The sequence below is a fragment of the Musca domestica genome, unplaced genomic scaffold (genome assembly GCF_030504385.1).
Source record: "Musca domestica strain aabys unplaced genomic scaffold, Musca_domestica.polishedcontigs.V.1.1 14, whole genome shotgun sequence".
Taxonomy (NCBI): Eukaryota; Metazoa; Arthropoda; class Insecta; order Diptera; family Muscidae; genus Musca; species Musca domestica.
The window spans coordinates 11,443,511-11,469,222 of NW_026712192.1; the positions used below are offsets into that span (position 1 = coordinate 11,443,511).

Consider the following 25,712-nt stretch of genomic DNA (forward strand, 5'->3'; position numbering starts at 1 on the left):
ATTTGTTCCAAATGGTGGAGGGTATTCAAAGTTCGGCACGGCCGAACTTACAGCCTTTGTACTTGTTTTTTAATCGTACACACCATCCAGGCAAGCTTTATTTCAATTAAACTCCTCTCGGCCTTAACAAATGATGTATTCCTACAGTTATAGGCCCGGGGGTTTAAGGACACCTTTTTATGTGGCCTTCTAGAAAAAAGTTTTTTTTTTGGTGTATTCTAAAAGAAAATCTCCTTTTGAAAGAATTGTGTGTCCCTATTGAAATTTCGTTGACTGTACCACAACTACTGTTCATTTGATAAATGTACTTAAAACTGTATAAAAGTATATGTATGTAGTATATCCATGCATGTAGCTATATATGTTTGTGTATGGATGGATATATGTTTGCATGTCTCTTCTAAAGGATTTTTGTATCCGTTTTGTAAACACTTTAGCCGATGCTGTTGCTGCTGTTGCTGTGTTGTTGCTGCTGCTACTGCTGTTGGTTTAGTTTATTTTGATTGCTGTTGTTAATGCTGGTTGACAGCTGCAGCAGCAGCAGTTGTTGTTGCTACTGTTACTATTATTATTACTGTTGTTGTTGTTGCTGCTGTTGACATTTTTAGGAAATTGCACAGGAATTACGTTTGCTACCCAAACTGCGTTCCTGTATTCGCTGCAAATGCTGCAACTGGGCCGCTGTTGGGGCATGGGCTGCGGCTGCACCACCATAGGCGGATGACGACGAGGCAGATGAGTGCGCTGACTGATGATGCTGGTGATGATGTGACGATGGATGGTTGTGGTGTGTCGGTGTGCCGGGGCCATTATTGCCCACTTGTTGTGGTAGCGATTGGCGGCGTCGACGTAATGCTGGACTCAAATTGTACGTGATTTTCGCCTGTGATAATAGCTCTTTGAAGACCTTTGTTTTGCAAACCAATGCACAGCCACACGCACACACATGGACAATTGGATGAATGTTTGTTGGGAGGGAGAGGCAATATTGAAAAGAAGAGAAACCAACAGTTAGACATGTGTTTGTTTACATATTTTATTAAATAACAGTAATCGCTATTATGTTGTCAGTTTAATGTCATTGGTGTTGGTGTTGTTGTTGTTTTCGTTTGTGTCATGAGCTCTACTTACTTGAGTGATATTTTCATTTCTTGCCGCCGACACTTCAGCGAAACCATTTTCCCAGTCTACTGTTACAACCGATTCTGTGGTGGCATATTCAACCTGCAACCAAACAAAACGAAGAAAAAAAAGATAGACGTTGAGTAGGAAGAAATTGATTTATGATGTTCTGTTATTCGACATGATAAAGCTATTATAGTCGAACACATTATAGGAAATTGAATATTCAGATTTTGTTTTTTATGATACATGTTGTCAGGCGGCTTTATGTACGTACGTTAATCCATACAATTTATATGGGAGGTGTGGTTTTTATACCCTCAGCCATATGGCTAAAGAGGGTATATATCATTTGATACGCCCAAAACGTGCCTAGTCGAAATAACGGTTTTAGACCCTAGGTCTCTTTGGACCAAATCCGTTTCAGAACATTTGGAGTCGATCTAGCGATGTCCGTCCGTCCGTCCGTCTGTCTGGCTGGCTGGCTGGTGCGCACGATAACTCTCGAAGGGAGTACCCGATTTGGTCCAAATTGGGTACATCGTAATATTTTTGTCAAACTTAGATCGAGTTCGGAGATGGGCAATATTGGTCCACTCCTTCTGGTACCTCCCCCACAAAAGGTCGAAATTTTCAAAAATATATATATTTTGCACAGAATGAGAATGGATAATCCGAATTTGCCCCAACTATGCAAATCCTAATATTTGCGTCAGTGCTAGGTCAGGTGGGAAAATGGACAATATCGATCCACTCCATCAAGTACCTCCCCCACAAATGGTCAAAATTTTGAATAATTACAACTCTCATAAAATCTGATGTAAGAGTCCGATTGTCTTTAAATTTCACACATCCCAATATTTATATTAACTCAAGGTCTGGTGTTAAGACGAACAATATCGGTCCACTCCTTCTGGTACCTCCCCCACAAAAGGTCGAAATTTTCAAAAAATATATATTTTGCACAGAATGAGAATGGATAATCCGAATTTGCTCCAACTATGCAAATCCTAATATTTGCGTCAGTGCTAGGCCAGGTGTGAAAATGGACAATATCGATCCACTCCATCAAGTACCTCCCCCTCAAATGGTCAAAATTTTGAATAATTACAACTCTCATAAAATGTTATGTAAGAGTCCGATTGTCTTCAAATTGCACACATCCCAATATTTATATTAACCCAAGGTCTGGTGTTAAGATGAATAATATCGGTCCACTCCTTCTGGTACCTCCCCCACAAAAGGTCGAAATGTTCAAAAAATATATATTTTGCACAGAAAGTGAATCGATAATCCGATTCTGCTCCAACTTTGCATATCCTAAAATTTGCGTCAGTACTAGGTCAGGTGTGAAAATGGACAATATCGGTCTACTCCATCAAGTACCTCCCCCACAAATGGTCAAAATTTTGAATAATTACAATCTCATTAAATGTGATGTAAAAGTCCGATTGTCTTCAAATTTCACACATCCTACTATTTGTTACATGGTTGAAATTTTGAATACCGATGAAGCTCATAAAAGGCCAAATTAACATCCGATTCCATTTAGACTTGGCACATCTGTCGCAATATTTATATCATATTTTTGGGTCCGATAGGAAATGGGCATCGGACCCAATCCTTCAGGACCTGCTCCATAGAGGGTCAAACGTTTGAATAATCTTAACACTAACAAAATATATTTAAATAATCGAACATAGGCTGAGGGTATATATCTGGCGGCAATACCGACTGATACTTTTTAACTTGTTCTTAATGGAATAAGTATTTGTGGATATTAAAGTCAAGTGTATTGAAGTCGGTATAGGTGGATAAAAAGTGGCAGGCTATAAAGGGGATTTACAACAAAAACGGATCGGGGTAATTCCCTGAAATAATTAAACAAATTTATATACCCTACAGGACATAGTGGTAAGGGTATTATGTCTTTGTGCATTTGTTTGTAATATGGAGAAGGAAGCGAGATTGACCTAAAGTTAATTTTGAGGATCTTCATAGAAACACTTTCTGAGTCGATTTATGCATGTCAGTCCGTCTGTCAGTCAGGTCGCATTTATTATCCGATTGAGATGAAATTTTCTAAACAATATTTGAAACCTATTGAAGCTCCCTGCTCCCATATATTTTCAACCGATTTCGGGTTAATTGTGCACCAAATGGCCAATATAAGTCCAAATGACCTGAATTTTGACACATCCGACCGAATTCATTAGTCGGGAAGAAAGTACATCATATTTGGAGAAAATACCTTCAGATATAGCTATAGCTCCCATATATATGTTTCATCCAATTTGGGGTTTTACGTCCCTCACATGCGTAATATGCTTTTCGCAAGAATTATATTTGGTACTGAACATCAGATACTGCTCGAAATTATATCAAGATCGGTTTAGATTTGGATATAGCGATATCACGTTATTTGTGCACCAAATGGCTAATATCAGCCCAAATAAATTGAATTTTGGCAATTCCGACGGAATTCATTCTGTAAACTTGAACTTTTTTTTAGCTATAGCTCCCATATATATTTCATCTGATTTGGGGTTTAAAGTCCCTCACAGATCATTCCACTGATCTGCTACAGCTCTAATCTGTCTATCTGTCTAGATCGGTTCAGATTTGGATATAGGTCCCATATATATCTTCAACCGATTTCGGGTTCATTTTGAAAATAATGACTAATATCAGCCCAAATTGTGAATGAATTTCCGGACGTACGTTACCATTTTGTGAAACTCGGTTCCGATATATATTTTTTAATATAATCCTTCTCGTAGTGATATTATGTGCTCTATAGCTGTATTTTTATTAGTTCCCTCTGAATCCAAATTATAAATTGCTCTAAAGCCAAAGGTCGATAGGTGGAGCTCCACTAAATATGCATAGTGGTGTAGGGTATCATAATTATAGTACGCATTTCCAAACCCACCTACCTATCTTAAGCACGGACACCAACAATGAATTGGATATAGATTATCGAATTTCAGGATTTCAGCTGTATTCCATTACTCACTTTTCGTAAAATTATGGTACACATTTCCAAAATCACCTCCATATCTCAATTCCAGATACCAACAGAGACTTCTATATGAAATTTTGGGATTCTAACTCTATCCCTTCACACACAACCAAATTTAGTACCCCATAATACTTTTCGTACTCATGGATTATATCATATCGAGCGGTTTCAACTAAACGGCCTCCACGACGACTTAACGAACAATCTCGGCCTGGCAAATAAACAAAGAGTGACCCGAGTCAGTTGGAACTTTAGGAGGAGGAATGTTTGAGAAACCAAGTTGGGATGATCTCTGACCTAAGGGGTCCTGTATCGGCAGTAGCCGATAAATCGAAGATGAAAATAAGTCGAAAGGTGAATCATCATCCAACGCAACCAATGGCATTGACGCTAAGCAAGTTTGATATACAAAAATCTTTAAGACTTTACCCTGGTTTAACCAAATGCGAACATTTGGCAGACAAATATCCGGAAAATAGGGCTGCTCGCACCACAGTATAAAGCAAATCCGGAAACTCAGGAGAGTAAACCGGCTGCGTGTACGCCTTAGGGGTCGGGATTGCTAAATAGTATATGACTGCTTTTAATCCGACGATCAAAAGAGGAAAAAAAAAACGCACGAGATGACGGCTCCAATAACATCAAAAGACAACTTTCGACTAGCAAATCATGTGAAACCTTGAAACCAACTGTTATTTCAGGATTCTTCTCTCAAAGCTTTATACCAACCTTTATATCAAATTTCGGGATTCCAGATGTATGCCTCCCCATTTAGTACCTCTAAGTACTTTTCGAACAATTATAGTACGCATTTCCAAACCCACCTACATATGTTTCCCGCAGACACCAACAGTGACATCTATATCGAATTTCAGGATTTCAGCTGTGTTCCATTACTCACTTTTCCTTAAATTATAGTACACATTTCCAAAATCACCTCCATATCGCAATTCCAGATACCAACAGAGACCTGAATATCGAATTTGAGGATTCCAGCCTATCCCTAAGTATTACCAAAATTAGTACTATTTAGTACTTTTCGAACAATTTTAGTACACATTTCCGAAACGACCTCCATATGTCCAGGCTACACATAAATACCTTAATACCAATTTCCAGATTTCAAGCACTATCTGTTTCCCCAATGCCAAATTGTTCCGAATATAGAACTATATAGTACTTTTTGTGCAATTATTGTACATATTTCCAAAACACAACATTCATATCTCAATGCTAGATACCAACAGAGACCTCAATATCAAATTTCAGCATTTCTTACCTATTTCTTCAGTATTACCAAAATTTAATCCCATTTAGTACTTTTCGTACATATATGGAGCGCATTTCCAAAACCACCGCCAAATCTCAAACACAGATACAATCAGTAATCTAAATATAAAATTTCAGAATGTTATCTCTACTTCCTCGCCCAGTACTTCCTCACCCAATACAGTATCATTCAGTATATTTCGTACAATTTTGCTACACATTTCAGAATAGGCACATAATAAGAAATTTTAGATTTCAAGCACTATCTATCACCCAATACAAAATCATACCGAATATAGCAATATTTAGTACTTTTCGTATAACACATACACATTTCCAAAACTACCTGTATATCTCAATTCCTGATACCTGATACCTCAATATAAATTTTCATGATTTCAGCTCTATCCCTTTATCCAATCTACCCAATTTAGTACCATTTAGTACTTTTCGTACAACTGTAGTACCCAATTCCTCCCATTCCAAATTAAATCAGAATTCTGTCTCATTCCGTTTGTCCAAACAAAGTATTAAATTTGTAGTACATTTTTGTACTTTTCGCACCATTTTAGTATCTTTTCAGACGACTACGCACTAAGACTCGTGCAAAATTTCAAGATTCTAGCTTCAGCTGTTTCATTCAGGCGTTAATTCTAGATCAGTCGTATCGGGAAAAAAACGCAGTCATCTACGAGAACTCCTTCATCGGGCCTATTTGAAAGGATCAAAATATTCTAACAAAAGTAAGTAGTTCTGGTAAAGTAAAATGCATTCATCTACTATTTATTTCTTAAACTTATATTATTTATTTATCTTTTGCAGGAACTTTAAAATATGCAAATATTTTAATTGAAATTTGAGTTCTTGGATATTGCTCACTTTCAATACTCGAAATAATACCAACAAAGCCGATTATATTCTCTCTTCTGCTTGTTGCTACTTCACTTTATTTGTTACTTTATTAAAATGCCTTCGAGTAGTTTGTAAATAAAATATCGCCATTATAATCTTGATGCTACGATATTGAAATATTAATTTCGTATTATTTACAATTTTCTTTTAAAGTATCTTGAGAAAGGCAAATAAGAAAATCCCATTTTATTGGTTCGCCTACAAAATGTTTGTCAAGTACTTTGCTCGATAGCGCCCAGTCCATAGACAACTTGGCTTAATATTGGAAATATTAAGCTTTGTAGTTGCCATTGAGGTTGTTTTTGTTGTTCTTGTTGCTTTACTAAGGACAAAAAAGTCAAGATGTAAAATTAAAAATTGTTGTTATATTTAGATCAGAGATATCAAATGATTTCTTATTATTGGAAGCAAGAAAATCCTGCTAACACACTTCAGACGTTTTGTGATTGGATAACAAGAAATGGGAAAATAGAGAAAATGAGAAAATCGCGAAAGCAATTGACAGATGCGTAAAACGACACGACGACACGACAAAGTTGTTTCAATCAACAGATGGACAAGAAGAAAAAAATGAAATTTTTTGGTCCAGAAAATTCGAAAGAAAAAAAACAGAAATGCAAATGTAGGGTGGGGCATGCAATGTTTTTATGGGGAATTTGTGAGAATTAAATCATATCAACTATGATTATAGTTATAATTTAAAGTGCAAAGGCACTAATATATGAGAGGAGTATCCTCCTCTGAATAGATTTCTACTAAATTTGCCGAGATATTTGCTCCTTTTCAATTCGGGCTTGCATTACCCATTTGGTGCGCAATTAACTTGAAATCGGAAAGATATATATGAGAACTTTATCCAAATTTGAATCGATCTCGATAAAATTTGACAAATATATTTCTGAGCTGTATTTGATATATTTCCCTGAATATCGCTGTTACAGAGTGCATATTACGGTTCTAGGTAAAAAATATAACAAATCGGATGAACAATATATATGGGAGCTTTAGCTATATCTGAACCGATCTTCACCAAATTTGACATACAAGCTTCTAGACTCAATTCGGTCGTAAGTGCTAAATTCCATCCTATTTGGACAAGTAGCACAATAAAAGTTAAATCGGACGAAGTTATATATGGGAGCTATATCCAAATCTGAACCGATCTCGATTAAATTTGGCAAAGATATTTCCGAGTTTTATTTGATATATTTCCCTGAATATCGTTGTTGCGAAGTGCATATTACGGTTGTGGGTAACAAATATAACAAATCGGATGAATAATATATATGGGAGCTGTAGCTATATCTGACCGATTTTCACCAAATTTGACATACTTGTTTCTAGACTCAATTTGGACGTAAATGTAAAATTTCATCCCATTTGGGCAAATATTAGACGTTTGGTGCATAATAAAAGGCAAATCGGACGCAGATAGATATGACAGCTATTTCCAAATTTGAACCGATCTCGATAAATTTTGGCAAAGGTATTTCTGAGTTTTGTTTGATATATTTCCCAAAATATTATTGTTACAGGGTGCATATTACGGCTGCCGAGGACTAAAATAACAAATCGGATGGACAATATATATTGGAGCTATAGCTATATCTGAACCGATTTCGATCAAATTTGGCATACTTATTTTCAAGCCTAATTTAGTTGTATGTGCAAAATTCCATACTATTCGGGCTGATATTATACGTTTGGTGCACAATAAAAAGCAAATCGGACAAAGATATATATGGGAGCTATAACTAATTTTTTACCGATTATCTCCAATTTAGGATCGTCGATAGGGATCTTCCTTGGGCTAAACAAATGTTGTTTGGAAAATTTCATCTCAATCGGATAATAAATGCGACCTGCATTTTGTTCACAAGAATACATGGACAGACGGACGTACAGACGAACTGACATGCATAAATCAACTCAGAAAGTGATTCTATGGAGATCCTCAATAGTAAGTATGGGTCTATCTCGCTTCCTTCTCCATGTTACAAACATATGCACAAAGACATAATACCCTTACCACTATGTGGTGTAGGGTATAAAAAGCAGATATGCAAACGTAGTTCAACGGTTGGGTGGGGGACACAGTGTAATAGGAGTCGCCAGTTCGAATCTCCAAAAAAGAAAGTACGAAGAGTGTTCCCAGTATTTATTTAATCGACTTTTTGTTGCTGGAAAATAACTACTCACTACTCATTAGTTTATTCAGAGTCATTGTAAGGCATCGGCTGCCGAACTCCAGCTAACCCCTTCGGCGTCAAATATCGATGTCACCATCGTTCAGAAGCCTATCTGTTTACAAATATGGTTAAATGGCAAGAACTATACGGTATCCTCAAATTGGGACAAAATGAGGACGGTGTATATTTGCGAAAAGAATCTTATATCTACTTCTTCTATCCGATTTCAGAAAACGAGACTAAGTGTGGATGGAGGTAGTAGTAGTAGCAATTGGAAGGTATCTGAAAAACGCTCTTTCTCAGAACATGAGATAATATTCTTTCAGATGGCTAAATGCAGTGCCATATAGAAATCTTATGTGAATCCAAGAAGAACAGACTCTAACGACAGAGTTGAAACGCCCAGAAAATAAATAAATAAACTGTCCGAGTTTGGTCCGATTTTGAACCGAAAATCGGATGAAACTTCCGATTTGGGATGAGTATTCAGCCCGACTTTAGATTGAAAGTTATATGGAGTGGTTGATGTGTTGTCGGACCGAAGGGTCAGATGAATGTCTAAAGTTTTAGCCGACTTTCGAACTGAAGTCGGATCGAAATTCATGGGAAATTCGGAAAGAAAACAAGTAAAAAGCAGTAAGTTGGGTTGGGCCGAGCTTTCATCATTTGGAAGAAATTTGGAAATTTTCATTAAAAAGCGTTGAGAAATACTGTTAAAATCATAAAAATGCCGAATAACCTTTATTCGGAGTTATCCTTATATTGGGGTCTATACGATAATGCGGACTTACATAGGCTCATTTTCTCATATGCCATTACAATATTCAAAAACGAAATTTGAAACAATTTAGGTAAATAATGTCGTAGTTATACGAATACCTGGACCTGTCACAGGCTGTAGTACCCGTTACTAATTGCAAACACGAAATTTGAAACAATTCCGGTGATTAATGTTGCTAAAATCATAAAAATATCGAATATAGGGAGGTACCGATATTTAGGGGCTATTGGAAGACCTGGATCTGTAGTACTCATTAGGAACTTCAAGTATTTAATTTAAAACAATTATATCTGTCAAATTTTATGGAGATCGGCTCAGATTAGAATATAGCTCCCATATGTCTTTATCTGACATCAGGTTTATTGTGCACCAAATGGCTAATATCAGACGAAATGGACAGAATTTTTGCAATTACCACAGAATTCATCCTATAAACCAGTACTTCAAATTTGGTGTAAATCGGCCCAGATATAACTATAGCTCCCATATACATGTTTTAAAGTTCCTCATAAGCGGAATATGCGTTCCACAACAATGATCTTTTTTACCAGATATCAGATACAGCTCTAAACTAAGTGTATCAAAATGTTGTCAAGATTGGTTCCGATTTGGATATAGCACCCATATATATCCGCAACCGATTTCGGGTTAATCGTTCACCAAATAGCCAATATAAGTCCGAATGACCTGAATTTTTGCAAATTCGATCAAATTCAGCCCAGAAGCAATAACTTCAAATTTTGGTGGAAATCGGTTTAGAAAAAGAAGTAGATTGATAAAATTTTACTCAAATGTAAATTATGTCTGGAGGATTTTTGGTATTGAAAATGGGCCATGTAGGTCCACGTTTTGGTATAGCCCCTATACAACGGTACCACACGATATTCGGTATTTTGATGATTTAAGCGACATCATTCACCGGAATTGTTTCAAATTTGGTATTTGAAGTTCGTAATGGGTACTACAGCCTAAGACAGAAAATTGTTTGTGCAGGTTCACGTATTCGTATAGCTCCCATATAACGGTACCTCCCGATATTCGGTATTTTGATGATTTTAACGACATTATTCACTGGAATTGCTTCAAATTTGGTATTTGAAATTCGAACTAGATACTACAGCCTAAGACAGAAGTTTGTCTGTGCAGGTCCATGTCTTCGTATAGCCCCCATATAATGGTACCTTCCGATATTCGGCATTTTGATGATTTTAGCGACATTATTCACCAGAATTGTTTCAAATTTGGTATTTGAAGTTCGTAATGAATACTACAGCCTAAGACAGAAAATTGTCTGCGCAGGTCCACGTCTTCGTATAGCCCCCGTATAGAGGTACCTCCCGATATTCGATATTTTGATGATTTTAGCGACACTATTCACAGGAATTGTTTCAAATTTGGTATTTAATGTTCGTAATGGATGTTACAGCCTATGACAGGAGATTGTCTGTGCTGTCTTCGTATAACCCCCCCACCCTCCCTACACCGGTACCTCTAAAAGCTCATGACAAAAGTTTCCTATGCAGGTCGACGTCGTCATATAGACCCTAATATAACGGCTAAATTCGACATTTTTAAGATTTTAAGAGAATTTTTAACGGATTTTATTTTTTTTGAAAATTGTCAAATTCGTTCCAAATGCTGGAGGGTATTTAAAGATCGGCCCGGTCGAACTTCCGGCTTTTTTACTTGCTTAAAATGAAATCCTTCTCGAAGTGATATCATGCACTCTATAGCAAAGTTTTATATAAATGTTAGTTTCCTCTGAATCCAAATGATCACTGCTCTAAAGCCAAAGGTTGATAGTTGATCTACTAAATATGCATAGTGGTATTGGGTATCATATAGTCGGCCCCGCCCCACTTTTGACCTTCCTTTACTGGTTACTATGTACGAACTCCGTTTCAAGGGAGTTTTTAAGCATGTCTCAAAAAAAAAAAAAAGACTAAAAAGACCCCATTGCCGACTCGCTTGAAGATTAAAATTTTCGACCAAATAATTCTCGTGTTTTTATCTGCAATAATGCCGAAGACACCATGTGCCTAAAAACAGCAGATTCCAAGGAATCGTCATCCGAATATTTCAAAAAATGTGGAAAAGTGAGGATCTCGTCCCCTCTATTTAGTTTACGCCGATACAGGTGCCTTTTATGTGTAACTTTCATATTTTGCTGGATTTTCCCTGTAATAATTGGGAAAAAAATCTGCATTTTGTCGCACATTGAAGGTATAAGTCTCACAAAAATTCAAGAAAATTGGTCGATTACTTTCTTTATCTTCGCACAATGCCTTAGGCTTAATTTGTCAGCAAAACGGACTGATAGTTTTAACTTTTTTATATGTAGCCTATACACAGAAGACCTCCTGTGGGTTTTGGAAGAAAAATTCTACATATATTGGGCCTTCTGTGGATCTCAACTTTTTCACAAGGCTATGCTCATTTTTTTTCAATATTTTCAAATTTCATTATTTTTATTTTTTCAATATTTTCAAATCTCTAACACGAATATTATTTCCAAGAAAATGTCATATTTTTTCGAATCACATTGACACAAATACAAGTAAAGTGAGTTTTTAGTTCACTTGTATATGTATATATGTGTGTGTATATCGTGTGATTGTATTATTATATTATAAGCGAAAATATTTTATAATAAAAATGCAAATTCTCGGCACTCCCGCTCAGCCCCTTTCTTTGCCTCGGCTCGTCTTTATTAGTTTGTGTAGAATCACAGCATCAACAGACATAAAAGAAAATATGTATTTATGTGTGTGTGTGCGTTCGTATTTACCACCACCAGGATAAATGGTAACCTATTGTAATCCTGCTTGATTTGCTCGTTCCACAAAAAATTCAGATTTTTTTGGGTTATAAAAAAATATATTAGAATATAAATTGAAATGCTGGAGTATGCCTTTCAATGGGCGGGAAATGCGGCAACGAAAAATGCAAAAGAAAATCTCTTCAAGTGTCAGCATGGCATGGGTAAAAGTAAATGACCCAGATGTTGAAGAACATTTAAACTTTTCTGACATGTTTCCCCTTTTTAGTGTTGGTGATGGTGCTGCTCCGCTGCTACTTTTATTTGATAGAGTGCCAAAAGCAACGCTTATTTCTTCAAAATGGCGTCAACAATAAAATGAGTCGTTGAATATGGAAATGAAGTTTGTGCTGCTGAGTGCCTGATGTCTTCGTGGAGTTTTTTGGCTTTTTAGGTGAGACGACTATCAAAGAATTCAATTTACAATTTAACAGATCTAAATATGTAACCCCCAAACTTTAAGGAACTTTGGATGTTTTTGGAAGGGGTAAAAAATTCCATTTTCAAACAATTTGCAATTCGGGAATCTCATTTCACGCTATTTGCATTAAAATACTTCAGTTTTCAAAGTAAGCGGCTTTGTTGAGGTTGTCAGTGTGTTCTGGAGTTATTTACCTTAGAGGCAAACAGGCGTAATATGCATTCCACAACAATGATTTTTGGTACCAGATATCAGATACAGCTCTGAAATAAGTGTATAAAATTTTTTTAAGATCGGTTCAGATTTAGATATAGCTCCCATATATATATTCAACCAATTGCGGGTTAATTGTGCACTAAATGGCCAATATAAGTCCAAATGAACTGAATTTTGCCAAATCCAACCGAATTCAGTCTATAAGCATTCAGAGAAGAATTTGGAGAAAATCTGTTCAGATATATCGAGAGCTCTCATATATATGCTTCATCCGATTTGTTATTTTTGTCCTCCGCAATCGACTCAGAATGTGATTCTATGCAGATCATCAAAAGGAACTATGGGTTTATCTCGTTTCCTTTTGCCTGTTACAAACAAATGCACAAAGACATAATACCCTGACCACCTTGTGGTGTAGGGTATAAAAATATAAAAAATACCGGAGTATACATCCTAAGCATACGATATTTATGTTTATATACCAACCATATAGGTCCAAAGATATGGTTTGACCATGTGTAAAGTTCTGGCTAAATTGTCAATTTTTATTTCAATATTTTCAGGATGAGATGAAAAAACTGCAATCAACTTCAGACTGCTGTCATTTCTAACGCACTCGTCCGACAGCTGTTAAAATTATTCCAGTGACAGCTCATTATATTTACAAGCGTACAAAAGCATTGCTTCGCTTGGGCGAAAGTGGTGAACTGCCGAATTTGGTTTTCTCCGATGAGAAAATATTCATGGTCCAGCAGTTTGTAAACAAACAAAATGATCGTGTTTACTTGCCAAAGAAGTCAACTGAACATGTGCACCTTCGGTTGGCCACCAGAACTCAAGTGCCGGTCATGGTGATGGTGTGGGCCGCCATAAAAGCCGATGGTCGCTCTCCGCTCGTTTTAATCGACCGTGGCATCAGAATAAATGCCGAATATTATCGGGAAATTATTTGGAGGGTGTATTAAAGCCTTGGGCACGCAAAAATTTTAGCCGCAGACCTTGGACATTCCAACAGGACTCAGCACGTGCCGCCCAAGAATGGTTACAAAATGAGGTTCCATCAAAATCTCCGGATACCAATCCGTTGTACTATTGTGTCTGGAGTATTTTGGAAAGCAAGGTTGGCACTAAAAAATACCTAAGTGTCGATCACCTCAAGCAAGCACATCGCCGGGAATGGGTCACAATACCGCAGAGCAACATTCCGGCAACGTGTTGGCCGTTTGGCCGTTTGAAGGCCATAATTCGTGACAAAGGTGACCAATTCGAACAAATCTAACTTATTCTACAATTTGATACTATTTCCTACAATTTTTGACAATTGAGCTGAAATTTTCCAAACAATATTTCTTTGGCCCAAGGACGAACCCCATTTAAATTAGCGTTAATCGGATCAGATTAAGATATAACTCTCATAAATCTTTAACCGATTTCGGGTTAATTGTGCACCAAATGGACAATATATGTCCAAATGACCAGAGTTTTGGCATATCCGACCGATTTCAGTCTAGAAGCAAGTACATCAAATTTGGTGAAAATCGGCTCAAATATGCCTGTAGCTCCCAAACATATGTTTCATCCGATTGGGGGTTTAAATCCCTCACATGCGTAATATGCATTCCAGAAGAATGATATTTGGTACCGGACATCAGATACTGCTCGAAAATGCCTCTGTCAAATTTTATCGAGATCGGTTCAGGTTAGGATATAGCTCCCATCTTTGGTACCACATATGAGATACAGCTGTGCATCAAATTTTGTAAAGATCGGTTTAGATTTGGGTAAAGCTCCCATATATATCATCAACCGATTTCGGGTTAATGGTGCCCTAAATATCCAATATCAGTCCAATTCACCTGATTTTTGGCACATCCAACGGAATTTAGTCTAGAAACAAGTACATCGAATGCGGAGAAAATCGGTTCAGATATAGCTTTAGCTCCCATGTATATGTTTCATCCGATTTGGTGTTTAAATCTCTTACAATTGTAATATGCATTCTACAATAATGATATTTGGTACCAGTTATCAGATACATGCCTTAAATACCTCTGCCAAATTTTATCAAGATCGGTTCAGATTTGGATATAGGCCGAGTTCCGATTCCGATTTAATTGTATACCGGGTTGATTGTACACAACATTGCCAATTTCAGTCCAAAAGTCCTGAATTTTGGTACATTCGACCGAATTCAGTCTAGAAGCAAGTACATCAAATTCGGAGAAAATCTGTTCAGATATAGCTATATCTCCCTTATATATGTTTCATCCGATGTGGTGTTTAAGCCCCTCACATTCGTAATATGCAATGATATTTGATACCGATCGAAAATACCTCTGTCAAATTTTATCGAGATTCAGATTAGGAAAGAGCTCCCATACATATCTTTATCCGATATCAGGTTTAATATCAGCCCAAATGGTTTGAATTTTTGTAATTCTGACTAAAATCATCCTAGAAGAAAGTACTTGCAGTTTGCTGTAGATCGATTCAGATTTAGCTATAGCTTCCATATATATGTTTTATCCGATTTGGGGTTTAATGTTCCTCACAAGCGTAATATGCATTTCACAACAATGGCCTTTGGTCCTAGATATCAGATACAGCTTTTAAATAAATGAATCAAATTCTTTCAACCGATTTCCGGGTAATTTTGCACTCAATTGGCCAATATCAGTCCAAAAGTCCTGAATTTTGGTACATCCGACTGAATTTAGTCTAGATGAAAGTACATCAAATTCAGAGAAAATCGGTTCAGATATAGCTATATCTCCCATATATATGTTTCAGCCGATTTGGTGCTTAAGTCCCTCATATTCGTAATATTGTCCATCAACTAAATGCTCTGATAATCCCAAAATTTCATGAACTACTACCATATACGTCGAATTTAGCTTTCCCTGAATATTTTTAATCCACCCAGAGAATACTCCTTATATGTTGACCGGCCGCCCTCATGTCCTTGAAATTGATTGAATAGCCTATCATATGTAAAGTCACATAATACTTCCAATATTTTTTTCATTTTTTATTCTGGCTTCTCGTAGTCCTCGTATGAAACCACATAACTATTGCGACACAAAAATGTCTCCTTGACATTATAAAACAAATAAATACAGTTACCCCCTTCCTTCCCCCCATACACCCAGTGCGGTTAACCGTTGTTTGGGTAACCGCTGGTTTTCCATTCAGGCGTGTCTTTTTTCGTTTCTGGAAAATGTCATTTTTGATGAAAAAAATTAAAAAAAAAAAAAAAACTCATGGACCCTTGTCAAACCAAAAAAAGGGAATAGCTGAGACGACAAGAATCAATTTTCTTTCATTTAAAAATTGTTGCCATAGTTATGTTGTTGTTTTTTTTCTTGTTGCTGGTGTTCCATAATGGGATTGGTGGTTATGGATGATATTGAGTCGCAGATGAAAATAAAAAAGCTCCCATTCGAACACGACACGCTCTCCATCCGTGTGGAAAGTTATTTTCCCCAATTTCAAGTATGGACTGGTCATGCAAACAGAATTTACATCCAAAAAGAAAATCAACAACTTTTGCAAAAAGGACATTGGATTGGCTGAGTAGGCTTGAGTTTATTCGGTGTGAGATGTTTTTTTCCTATGAAGACCAACATTTTTTTGATTTTTGTTGCTTTCTTTTGCGTTGGAATTCTGCAAAGGTAAAATACGCAAAAAATCATGATCCAAATGGTGATGGAATGCCTAACACATTCTAACGTCCATTTCTTGTTTGTTTAGTGATTGTTGTGTTGGTATTTGTGTGAATGTGTGGGACGACGTTTGCAAAGGATCCAAAGAGGTGTTAATATTTGTCTTGGGGCAGAGTTTTTTTGTAGCTGGTTTTTTTCCCATTAATTTGACTAGAAAGACGCTTAAGTAAATTGCGACCAGGGAGGGCAATACTGACGCACTTGAAATTGGAGTTAAGGGCTGAAATGAAGTGGCATTCACTTTAAGGCTATAGTAAAGTACTAAGGAAAAATAGTTTTATGGCATTTGGATTAATGGTGGTGTTTGGTCAATTTAAACCTTCATTTTCGTCAAGTCATTCATTTTTATTGTTTGTATCCATTAGATAAGAAATCTTGCTTTTCTGCTTTTTCTAGGAGATATTAAAAACACTATACGATATAAGTCTACGTTTTGAAAAAAAAAACTCGACACGATATACCGCCTAAGTGTCTGTAATTTAAGATTTTAAGGTTTCAATTGGTAATGTACCCTGTATCAAAAACTCTTCAAAATGGAACCATTTTGATAAGAGAACCTGAAAATTCTGGTTAGATATTGAAAATTCTCTTATTTCACATTTTATAAAAAATATAATTTTTCAAAATTTTGAGCTTTTGTGGGGGAGTTACTTGATGAAGTGGGCCAATATTGCCCATTTTCGCACCTGAACTAGCACTAAAAAATATATCATTTTATACGTCATCGAAATAACGGTTTTAGACCCTAGGTCTTTTTGGACCAAATTCGTTTCAGGACATTTGGAGTCGATTTGGCGATGTTCGTCCGTCGTCTGTTAGTCTGTCTGCCTAGCTGGTGCGCACGATAACTCTCGAAGGGAGTATCCGATTAAGTCCAAACGTGTTCGGAGATGCACAATATCGGTCAATTTCTTCTGGTATTTCCAACATAAAAGGTCGAAATTAAAAAAAAAAAATCTGCACAGAAAGAGAAAGGATAATCCGATTTTGCTCCAACTTTGCAAATCCTAATATTTGCATCAGTGATAGGCCAAGCGCGAAAATGGACAATATCGGTACACTCCATCAATTACCTCCCCACAAAACGTCAAAATTTTGAATAATTATAACTCTTATAAAATGTGATGTAAGAGTCCGATTGCCATCAAATTACACACATCACAATAATTTTCAATAATTACAACTCTCCGATTTTTTTCAAATTAAACACATCCCAATATTTTATTACCCAAGGTCTGATCAGTGTTGCCGTTTTGGGCATTTCCGTCCAAATTTGGGCGGAAAAAAGATAAATTTTGTGGTTTGGGCGGATTTTTTCCATATTGGGTACAAATTTATTTTTCATTGTTTATTTTTACGTAATTTATTTTTTTTTATTACTAACTGAATTTTATATTTTTTATTGAGATGAATCATTATTTATTTTATAGATTTTTGTTAAGTTTTCTAATAATATATATATAATACATTAGGCTATAGTCGTGCGGGGCCGACCATGTGATACCCTACAACACTACAATATGTTAGAAGCCCCCTCATGTCCAAATCCATTTTGGAAGATTTCGCTTTTGAAATTATGTCACGGAGCACTGCCCAGATATTACCCTTAGCATTTTGACCAGGGACATTTTGCTGTTAGTATTTGTGGTTCATTTTACGGCTAAATATATTCCAATTGTCATCCAAAATGCCAGAATTCTTTGAAAACAATAGGCTAAGCCCTTCTGAGTCTAACCCTACCTTTTTGTGAGGATCGAACGATAATTACAATCTGTATATAAATAATAACCCTAACCTGTGTTGTAAAGTGAAAAAATATTATAAAACAAATACTTCAATATCAAAAAATAAAAAAATGTCACAAAATACTACAAAATCTATATGAACATCATTATTGGTATCTTTTTATGGGATTTTTTAGTATTTATACTTTAATGCCACAAGGGCATTCTAAATTGACAAAATTTGTCAAAATCGCTCCAGCCATTCTGAAGATATAAGCATTCTAGCTGACATCCCCTTCCTTTGTCTATATATATTGTATATATATTTCTCTATATATATCCGATATTTTTACTATCGGCATCTATGTAACGGTCAGAATTGACCTGTTCGTCTATTTGAGATTTCGCCGGCAGTAAAAATATTCGCGGAATAATGGAAAATTTGACTTTTATTTATCGCAAATGCTATGGTCTACTAAACCACTAAATATTACCCGATGACCATCGAAATCTAGCCCCATGCTAAATTTCGCTTCGATTGGTCTATAATTGTGACCTGTAGAGCAACTGCAAAATCAGGAAATTTTTCAGTTTTTGGTCCATTTCAACCCCTAAATATTATGCGATAATCTCCAAAAGAAATAGGGTTCTATTCTGACCTTAACCCCAGCTACATTCTAAATTTCGTGAAGCTCGGGCCATAATTGCGATCTATAGAGTGATTACGAATTAACATGAACAGACGGACGGACGGAAATACATAGCTAGATCGACTCAGCTCGGCGAGATAGGAAGATCAATATATGCTTTCCTATGTGGGAAACCAATATTTCGTGATGTTACATAATTTTTGGCCCAATCAAAGTTATAATACCCCCAACACATAGTGTTGTAGGGTATAAAAACCTGGTTAATAATAATTACTTTAATGTATTTAATACATTGAATTCTTGTATTATGTTACTTTTTCAAATATTATATATAATATATATATATAAAAAAACTTGAAGAAAAATGACATAAAATTTTTATTTTCTCTAATGTATTTAATACATTGAATGTAATAAAACTTGAGTACCTTTTTTATGTATAGTGTAAAATTTTCAATAAAATTTACTTGAATACAAACTACATATAAATTATTCAACTTTTAACAGTTTGGGCGGATATGGTCGATTTTGGGCGGTTTTTAGAAAAAATTTGGGCTGAAATAAAAATTTCAAACGGCAACACTGGTTAAGATGGAATATATCTGTCCACTCCTTCTGATAAAAACGTCGAAATTTTCAAAAAAAAAAAAAAAAAAAAAAAAAACAAAAAGAGTATGGATAATCCGATTTTGCTCCAACTTTGCTCCAAATCCTAATATTTGCATCATTGATAGGCCAAACGCGAAAATGGACAATGTCGCTACACTCCATCAATTACCTCCCCCACAAAGCGTCAAAATTTTGAATAATTATAACTCTTATAAAATGTGTTGCAAGAGTCCGATTGTCTTCAAATTACTCACATAACAATATTTATATTAGCTCAAGGTCTGTTGTGAAGATGGAATAAATCAGTCCAATCCTTCTGGTAGCTCCCCCACAAAGGGTCAAAAGTTCAGAATATCCATGAACCTAATATAACGCGAAATTAACATCCGATTCCATTCAGATTTGGCACATCTCAATATTTCTGTCAACAAAAGATCTGTTATAACGTCAGTAGAGATCGGACCATTTCCTGTGGTACCTCCCCCACAAAGGGTCAAAGTTTAGAATTGCCAAAACGATTACAGGGTGAGATAAAAAACTACAACAATGTTTAAAGCCATAATTTCAACATTTTTTTAATTTTATTAAATGATAGCAAAAAATGTCGGAAATAGCATCAAATTTTAGAATAAGTTTTGAATAAGATTTGTTCGAATTGGTCACCTTTGGCACGAATTTGGCATTCAAAGGCCAATGAAACCGCCACACGCTGCCCAAATGATACTCTGCGGTATTTTGGCCCATTCCCGCTTGCTTGATCGGGATCGACACTTAGGTCTTTTTTAGTGTCTACCATGCTTTCTAAAATACTCCTGACACAATAGTCCAACGGATTTGTATCCGGAGATTTTGGTGGCCATTGTGTGCTGGAAATGATGCGAGGAACCTCATTTTGTAACTTGGGTGCTGAGTGCAATGGTGCTGACTCCTATTGGAATGTCCAAGGTCTGCGGCCAAAATGTTTGCATGTCCAAGGCTTTAATACACCCTCCAGAATATTTTCGCGATAATACTCGGCATTTATTCTGATGCCACGGTCGATTAATACGAGCGGAGAGCGACCTTCGGCTGTTATGGTGGCTCACACCATCACCATGCCCAGCGCTTGAGTTCTGGTGCCCAACCGAAGGTACACATTTTCAGCTGACCTCTTTTTCAAGTAAACATGATCATTTTGTTTGTTTACCAACTGCTGGACAACAAATGTTTTCTCATCGGAGAAAACCAAATTCGGCAGTTCACCATTTTTGGCCAAGCGAAGCAACTCTTTAGCTATTTTATGTCTATTATTTTTCTGTTGCGGTGTAAGTTCTTGGACTTTTTGGAATTGTAATGACTCGGGGAAGGAGCTCATTTTTCAATATTTGCCGAATGGAATATTGCGATATGTTCACCTCACAAGCCATTTTTCGGCCACTGCGACGCGGGTTTCGATCAAGTCGCTTCTTTACTTTTCGAACCATTTCTGCTGATGTTGCTGTTTTCTTCCGTCCACTTCCTTGACGTCGGGCTACGCTAGCAGTATTACAGTAATGAGCGATGGTACATGACACTAAAGATTTATTCACATTTAAATGCTGGATTGTTCTAACGATAGCCACTTGTGGTTTTCCAGCCAAATATAAAGAAATCACACTATCACGCTTGAATTCCATCAGGAATAACCTTTTTTCTGGAAAATTCTCATCAAAATGCTTTTGTACGACAATGCACCATATACACTTCATAAATCTCTTACAGTGGTTAATAATTTAAATATTTCAGGTTTGAGTAACTTCAATCTTTTCACTCATACCCCTGAAATGACATAGACAACATCTGCCGGTTCGAATTTTTTCGGTGGTAATTGGTGAGAGCAATTCTTCGTCTATATTCTTATTAGTCTATGCTATATATATATATATATATATATATATATATATATATATATATATATATATATATATATATATATATATATATATATATACCACTTACCACCGAAAAAATATATATACATATAAATTTCACCACTTACCACCGAAAAAATATATATACATATAAATTAAAATTTATCAAACACTTACCTCTCTGAGATCACTGTTTTCCGTTAGTAAATCTATTTTATTACCCACAACCACAATTGGGACAGCTGAGGTGCCCTTAGTCTCATGAATTTGATCACGGATCATGCGTACTTCTTCGAACGTTGTTGCATCTGTAACATCATAGACCAGAATGAAAGCATCTGCCGAGGATATGGAGAGGGCTCTCATGGCGGGGAACTGTAAAGAAACAAATAATCAAAGGTAAAGGATGAGTTGATATCGAATTATTCTTATGACCACACAGAGTATTAGCATTATTAAAAAGTATACGTCAGAACATTCCGTGTTATTTTCAGATACACCCAAGTATTTTTGTTGTTTAAAAAATCGGGTTATTTCTAATATTTAATTACAGTGTAACACAAAAAAACAAGTAAAAACACATTAAGTTCGGCCGGGCTGAACTTTTAATACCCTCCATCCTAGGGTAATGGAAACATTAGATATAAATTTGACCGTCAAATACCAATTTTTACACATATTCGTGGAAAACGTGGCAAAAATCATCAAAATACCGAAAATCGGGAGGTACCGCTATATAGTGCTATACAAAAACGTGGACCTTTACATACAATGTTTCACCATCCCATTATGACCAACTAATTCCTATTTTTAGACAAATCCGTGAAAAAATGCGACAAAAACCATCAAAATACCGAATATCGGGAGATACCGTTATATGGGGGCTATACCAAAGCGTGGACTTAAACATACAATGTTTCGCCACACGAACTAGGACCCATTATGACCCACAAATACCAATTCTCAGACAAATCCGTGAAAAAATGTGGCAAAAATAATGAAAATACCGAATATCGGGAGGTACCGTTATATAGGGGCTATATCAAAACGTGGACTTATACATGCAATGTTTCGCCACCGGAGCTAGAACGCATTATGACCAAAAATACCAATTTTTAGACAAATCCGCGGAAAAATGTGGCAAAATATGGGGTCTACGGCGAATATTTAGACATGTTACAATTGGAATGACAATCCAATTGATCCTTTCCAAGGTGGAGGGTATAATAATTGCAGCGGAAATTTAGCAGATTATGAAAGTAGAGATTTACATCGAATTTTTACATCGCAAAGTAACCCTAATAGTGGGAAAAAAATCCTCTTTTGACATTTTTTGAAATTTTCGAATTAAGATTCCTTGGAGATTTTAGGTACATAGAGCAGATAAAACCGAGTTTTATTTTGTTCAAAAATGTTAACCCTCAAGCCAGCCAATAAGAGACTGCTTTATTGGCCTTTTTATACCCTCCACCATAAATAGGAGGGTACATTAAGTTTTCCATTCCGTTTGTAACACCTCAAATATACATTTTAGATCTGTCTATCCATCTGTCCATTTGTGGAAATCTAGCTTTTGAACGAAATGAAGTAGGCTAATAAAATTTAGCACAAATGTATACTATGTCTGAAGGATTTTTGATATTGAAAATGGGCCATGTAGGTCCACGTCTTCGTATAGCCTCCATACAACTGTACCCCCCGATATTCGGTATTTTGATGATTTTAGCGACATTATTCACGGGAATTGCTTCAAATTTGGTAATGGATAATACAGCCTAAGACAGAAATTTGTCTGTGCACGTCCACGTTTTGGTATAGCCACGGTACTTCCCTATATTCGGATTTTTCAATCAAATTTCAACTCTATCTCTTCACCCAATATCAAATTTAGTAACATTTAGTACGCATATCCAAAACAATCAACATCTCTCCATCCTAGACACCAACAGTGATTCAAAATTGGTAGCATTTAATACGTTTCGAACAATTATGGTACTCATTTTCAAAAACCACAACCAAATACAAACCAACCTTTACACAATACCGAATGCAGTACCATTTACTACGTTTCATATATAATACCAACAAAGCTCCAATTTCAAATTTCGTGATTCCAGCTCTATACCTTCACCCAAGACCCACTTTTGTAACATTTAGTACTTTTCGTACAATTATGGTGCACATTTCCAAGACCACCTAAAAAAACTCAATTTCAGATACATAAAATTTCGGTATTCCAGATCTATCCCTTCATCCAATACCAAATTTAGTACAATTTAATACCTTTCTTAAAAATATAGGACACATCTCCAAAACTACATCTATATCTCAATTCCAGATGCCAAAAGAGACCTCAATATCTAATTTCGGGACTCCAGCTCTATTCCTTCTCCCAATACCAAATTAAGTACTATTTAGTATTTTTCGTACTATTACGCTCTACATTTCCAAAACCATCTCCATATATTAAACACAGATACCAACAGTGACATCAATATCGAATTTGAGGATTTCAGCTCTATTATTTCGCCCAATTCCAAATTGTACCAAATTTAGTATCACTTGGTATTTTTGTACACATTTCCAAAACTGACTTACATGTTAACTTTATGTGTTCACCCAAAACCAAACTGCTCCATATTTAGTACCATTTAGTACAGTTCGCACATTTCTAAAATAAGAATTTCGAAACTTTATAAAATTTTGTCCAAGTTCAATGTTCCGAGTTTATATGTTTTGGAAGCATCACTTTAATAATTGAATTGTATCTAAGTGGTCGTTGACTTTATCAGCATAATGTAGCAGACTATTACATATATATATATATCGCATACATGTAAGTTTAACTTACCAAAAGGGACCATTTCATATTTGTGAAATATGTGAGAATACTCCTGTTCAACAAGTTATGACAATTGTCTCTTGGGTTTAGTGAACAGTTTAAGAAGTTTACAAACATTTTTTGACACCATACTAAAATACATAAAAAACACAGACAGGAAAGGTCAAAAGTTGGGCGGGGCCGACCACATAATACCCTACACCACTATGCGTATCTAGTAGAGCTCCCAACTATGAACCTTATTTGAATGCGTATCATGGCTTTAGAGTAGTCACAATTTGCGAACAATATTCAACTCTGAATCTATGTTCAATAAATTTGAAGGAGGTTTTTGTTTAACTTTGCTGTATAGTGCGGCTTTGATAAGAATTATATTAAAAAATACTTATTGCAGCAATAGAGATCCCGGACCGAGTTTCATCAAATGGAAAAATTTGGTTGAATATGAAACAAGCAAAACAGCTGTAAGTTCGGCCTGGCCGAAATTTGAATACCCTCCACCATTAGAAAAGAATTTGACAATTTTCACAAAAAAAAAAAATAAAAAAAAAACAAATAAATAAATAAAAAAAAAAAATAAAAATAAATAACTAAATAAAAACGGTTGAAAAATCTATTAAAATCTTAAAAATACCGAATGTAGCCGTTATATTAGGGTCTATTCGACGACATGGACCTGCATAGGTAACTTTCCGGTAAATAATGTCTCTGAAATCATCAACATACCCAATATCGCGAAGTACCGTTATTTGGGGGCTATACGAGGACGTGGATATGCACAGACAATTTTTTGTCTTAGGCTGTATTATTTATTGCGAACTTCAAATGCCAAATTTGAAACGATTCCGGTGAATAATGTCATTATATGGAGGTTTTACGAAGACGTGGACCTGCACAGAGAATTTTCTGTCATATGCTGTAGTATCCGTTATGAACTTCAAATAACAATTTTGAAACAATTCCGGTGAATAATGTCGCTAAAATCATCAAAATACCGAATATAGGGAGGTAGAGTTATATGGAGGCTGTACGAAGACGAGAACTTTCATGGCCCATTTTCAATACCAAAAGTTCTGCAGATACAATATACATTTGAGTACAATTTTATCAACCTACTTCATTTCGTTCGGAAGATACAGTAATTTACACAGACGGATAGAAGGACATACGGATAGACGGACGGACATCGCTAAATCGACATAGAATGTTATGCTGATCAAGAATATATATACGTTGTGGGGTCTAAAATGTATATTTCGAGGTGTTACAAACGGAATGACAAACTTAATATACCCTCCATACTATGGTGGAGGGTAGAAAAATCTATCCAGTTTGGGCTGATATTACATATATGGTGGATAATATCCGACCGATCTTGACAAAATTTGAAACAGTTATTTCTGAGCTGTATCTCATATCTGGTACCAAATATTACTGTTGTGGAGTGCATATTACGCATATGAGGGACTTGAAGCCCAAAATCGGACGAAACATATATATGGGAGCTATAGCTGAAACGATTTTCA

The 25,712-nt window shown here is 35.9% G+C and overlaps 1 protein-coding gene across 1 annotated transcript; it reads right to left on the minus strand.

The window, feature by feature from the left end:
* Positions 1–518: 518 nt before the first annotated feature.
* Positions 519–24,213, minus strand: LOC101892860 (GTP-binding protein Di-Ras2). Its single transcript, XM_005185998.3, has 4 exons — positions 24,196–24,213; positions 21,522–21,719; positions 1,132–1,224; positions 519–907 (listed from the first exon to the last, which is right to left on the minus strand). Exons 1-4 carry the CDS (start codon positions 24,211–24,213, stop codon positions 605–607), a joined length of 612 nt encoding a protein of 203 aa, XP_005186055.1. The 3' UTR covers positions 519–604.
* Between the last annotated feature and the right edge of the window lie 1,499 nt (positions 24,214–25,712).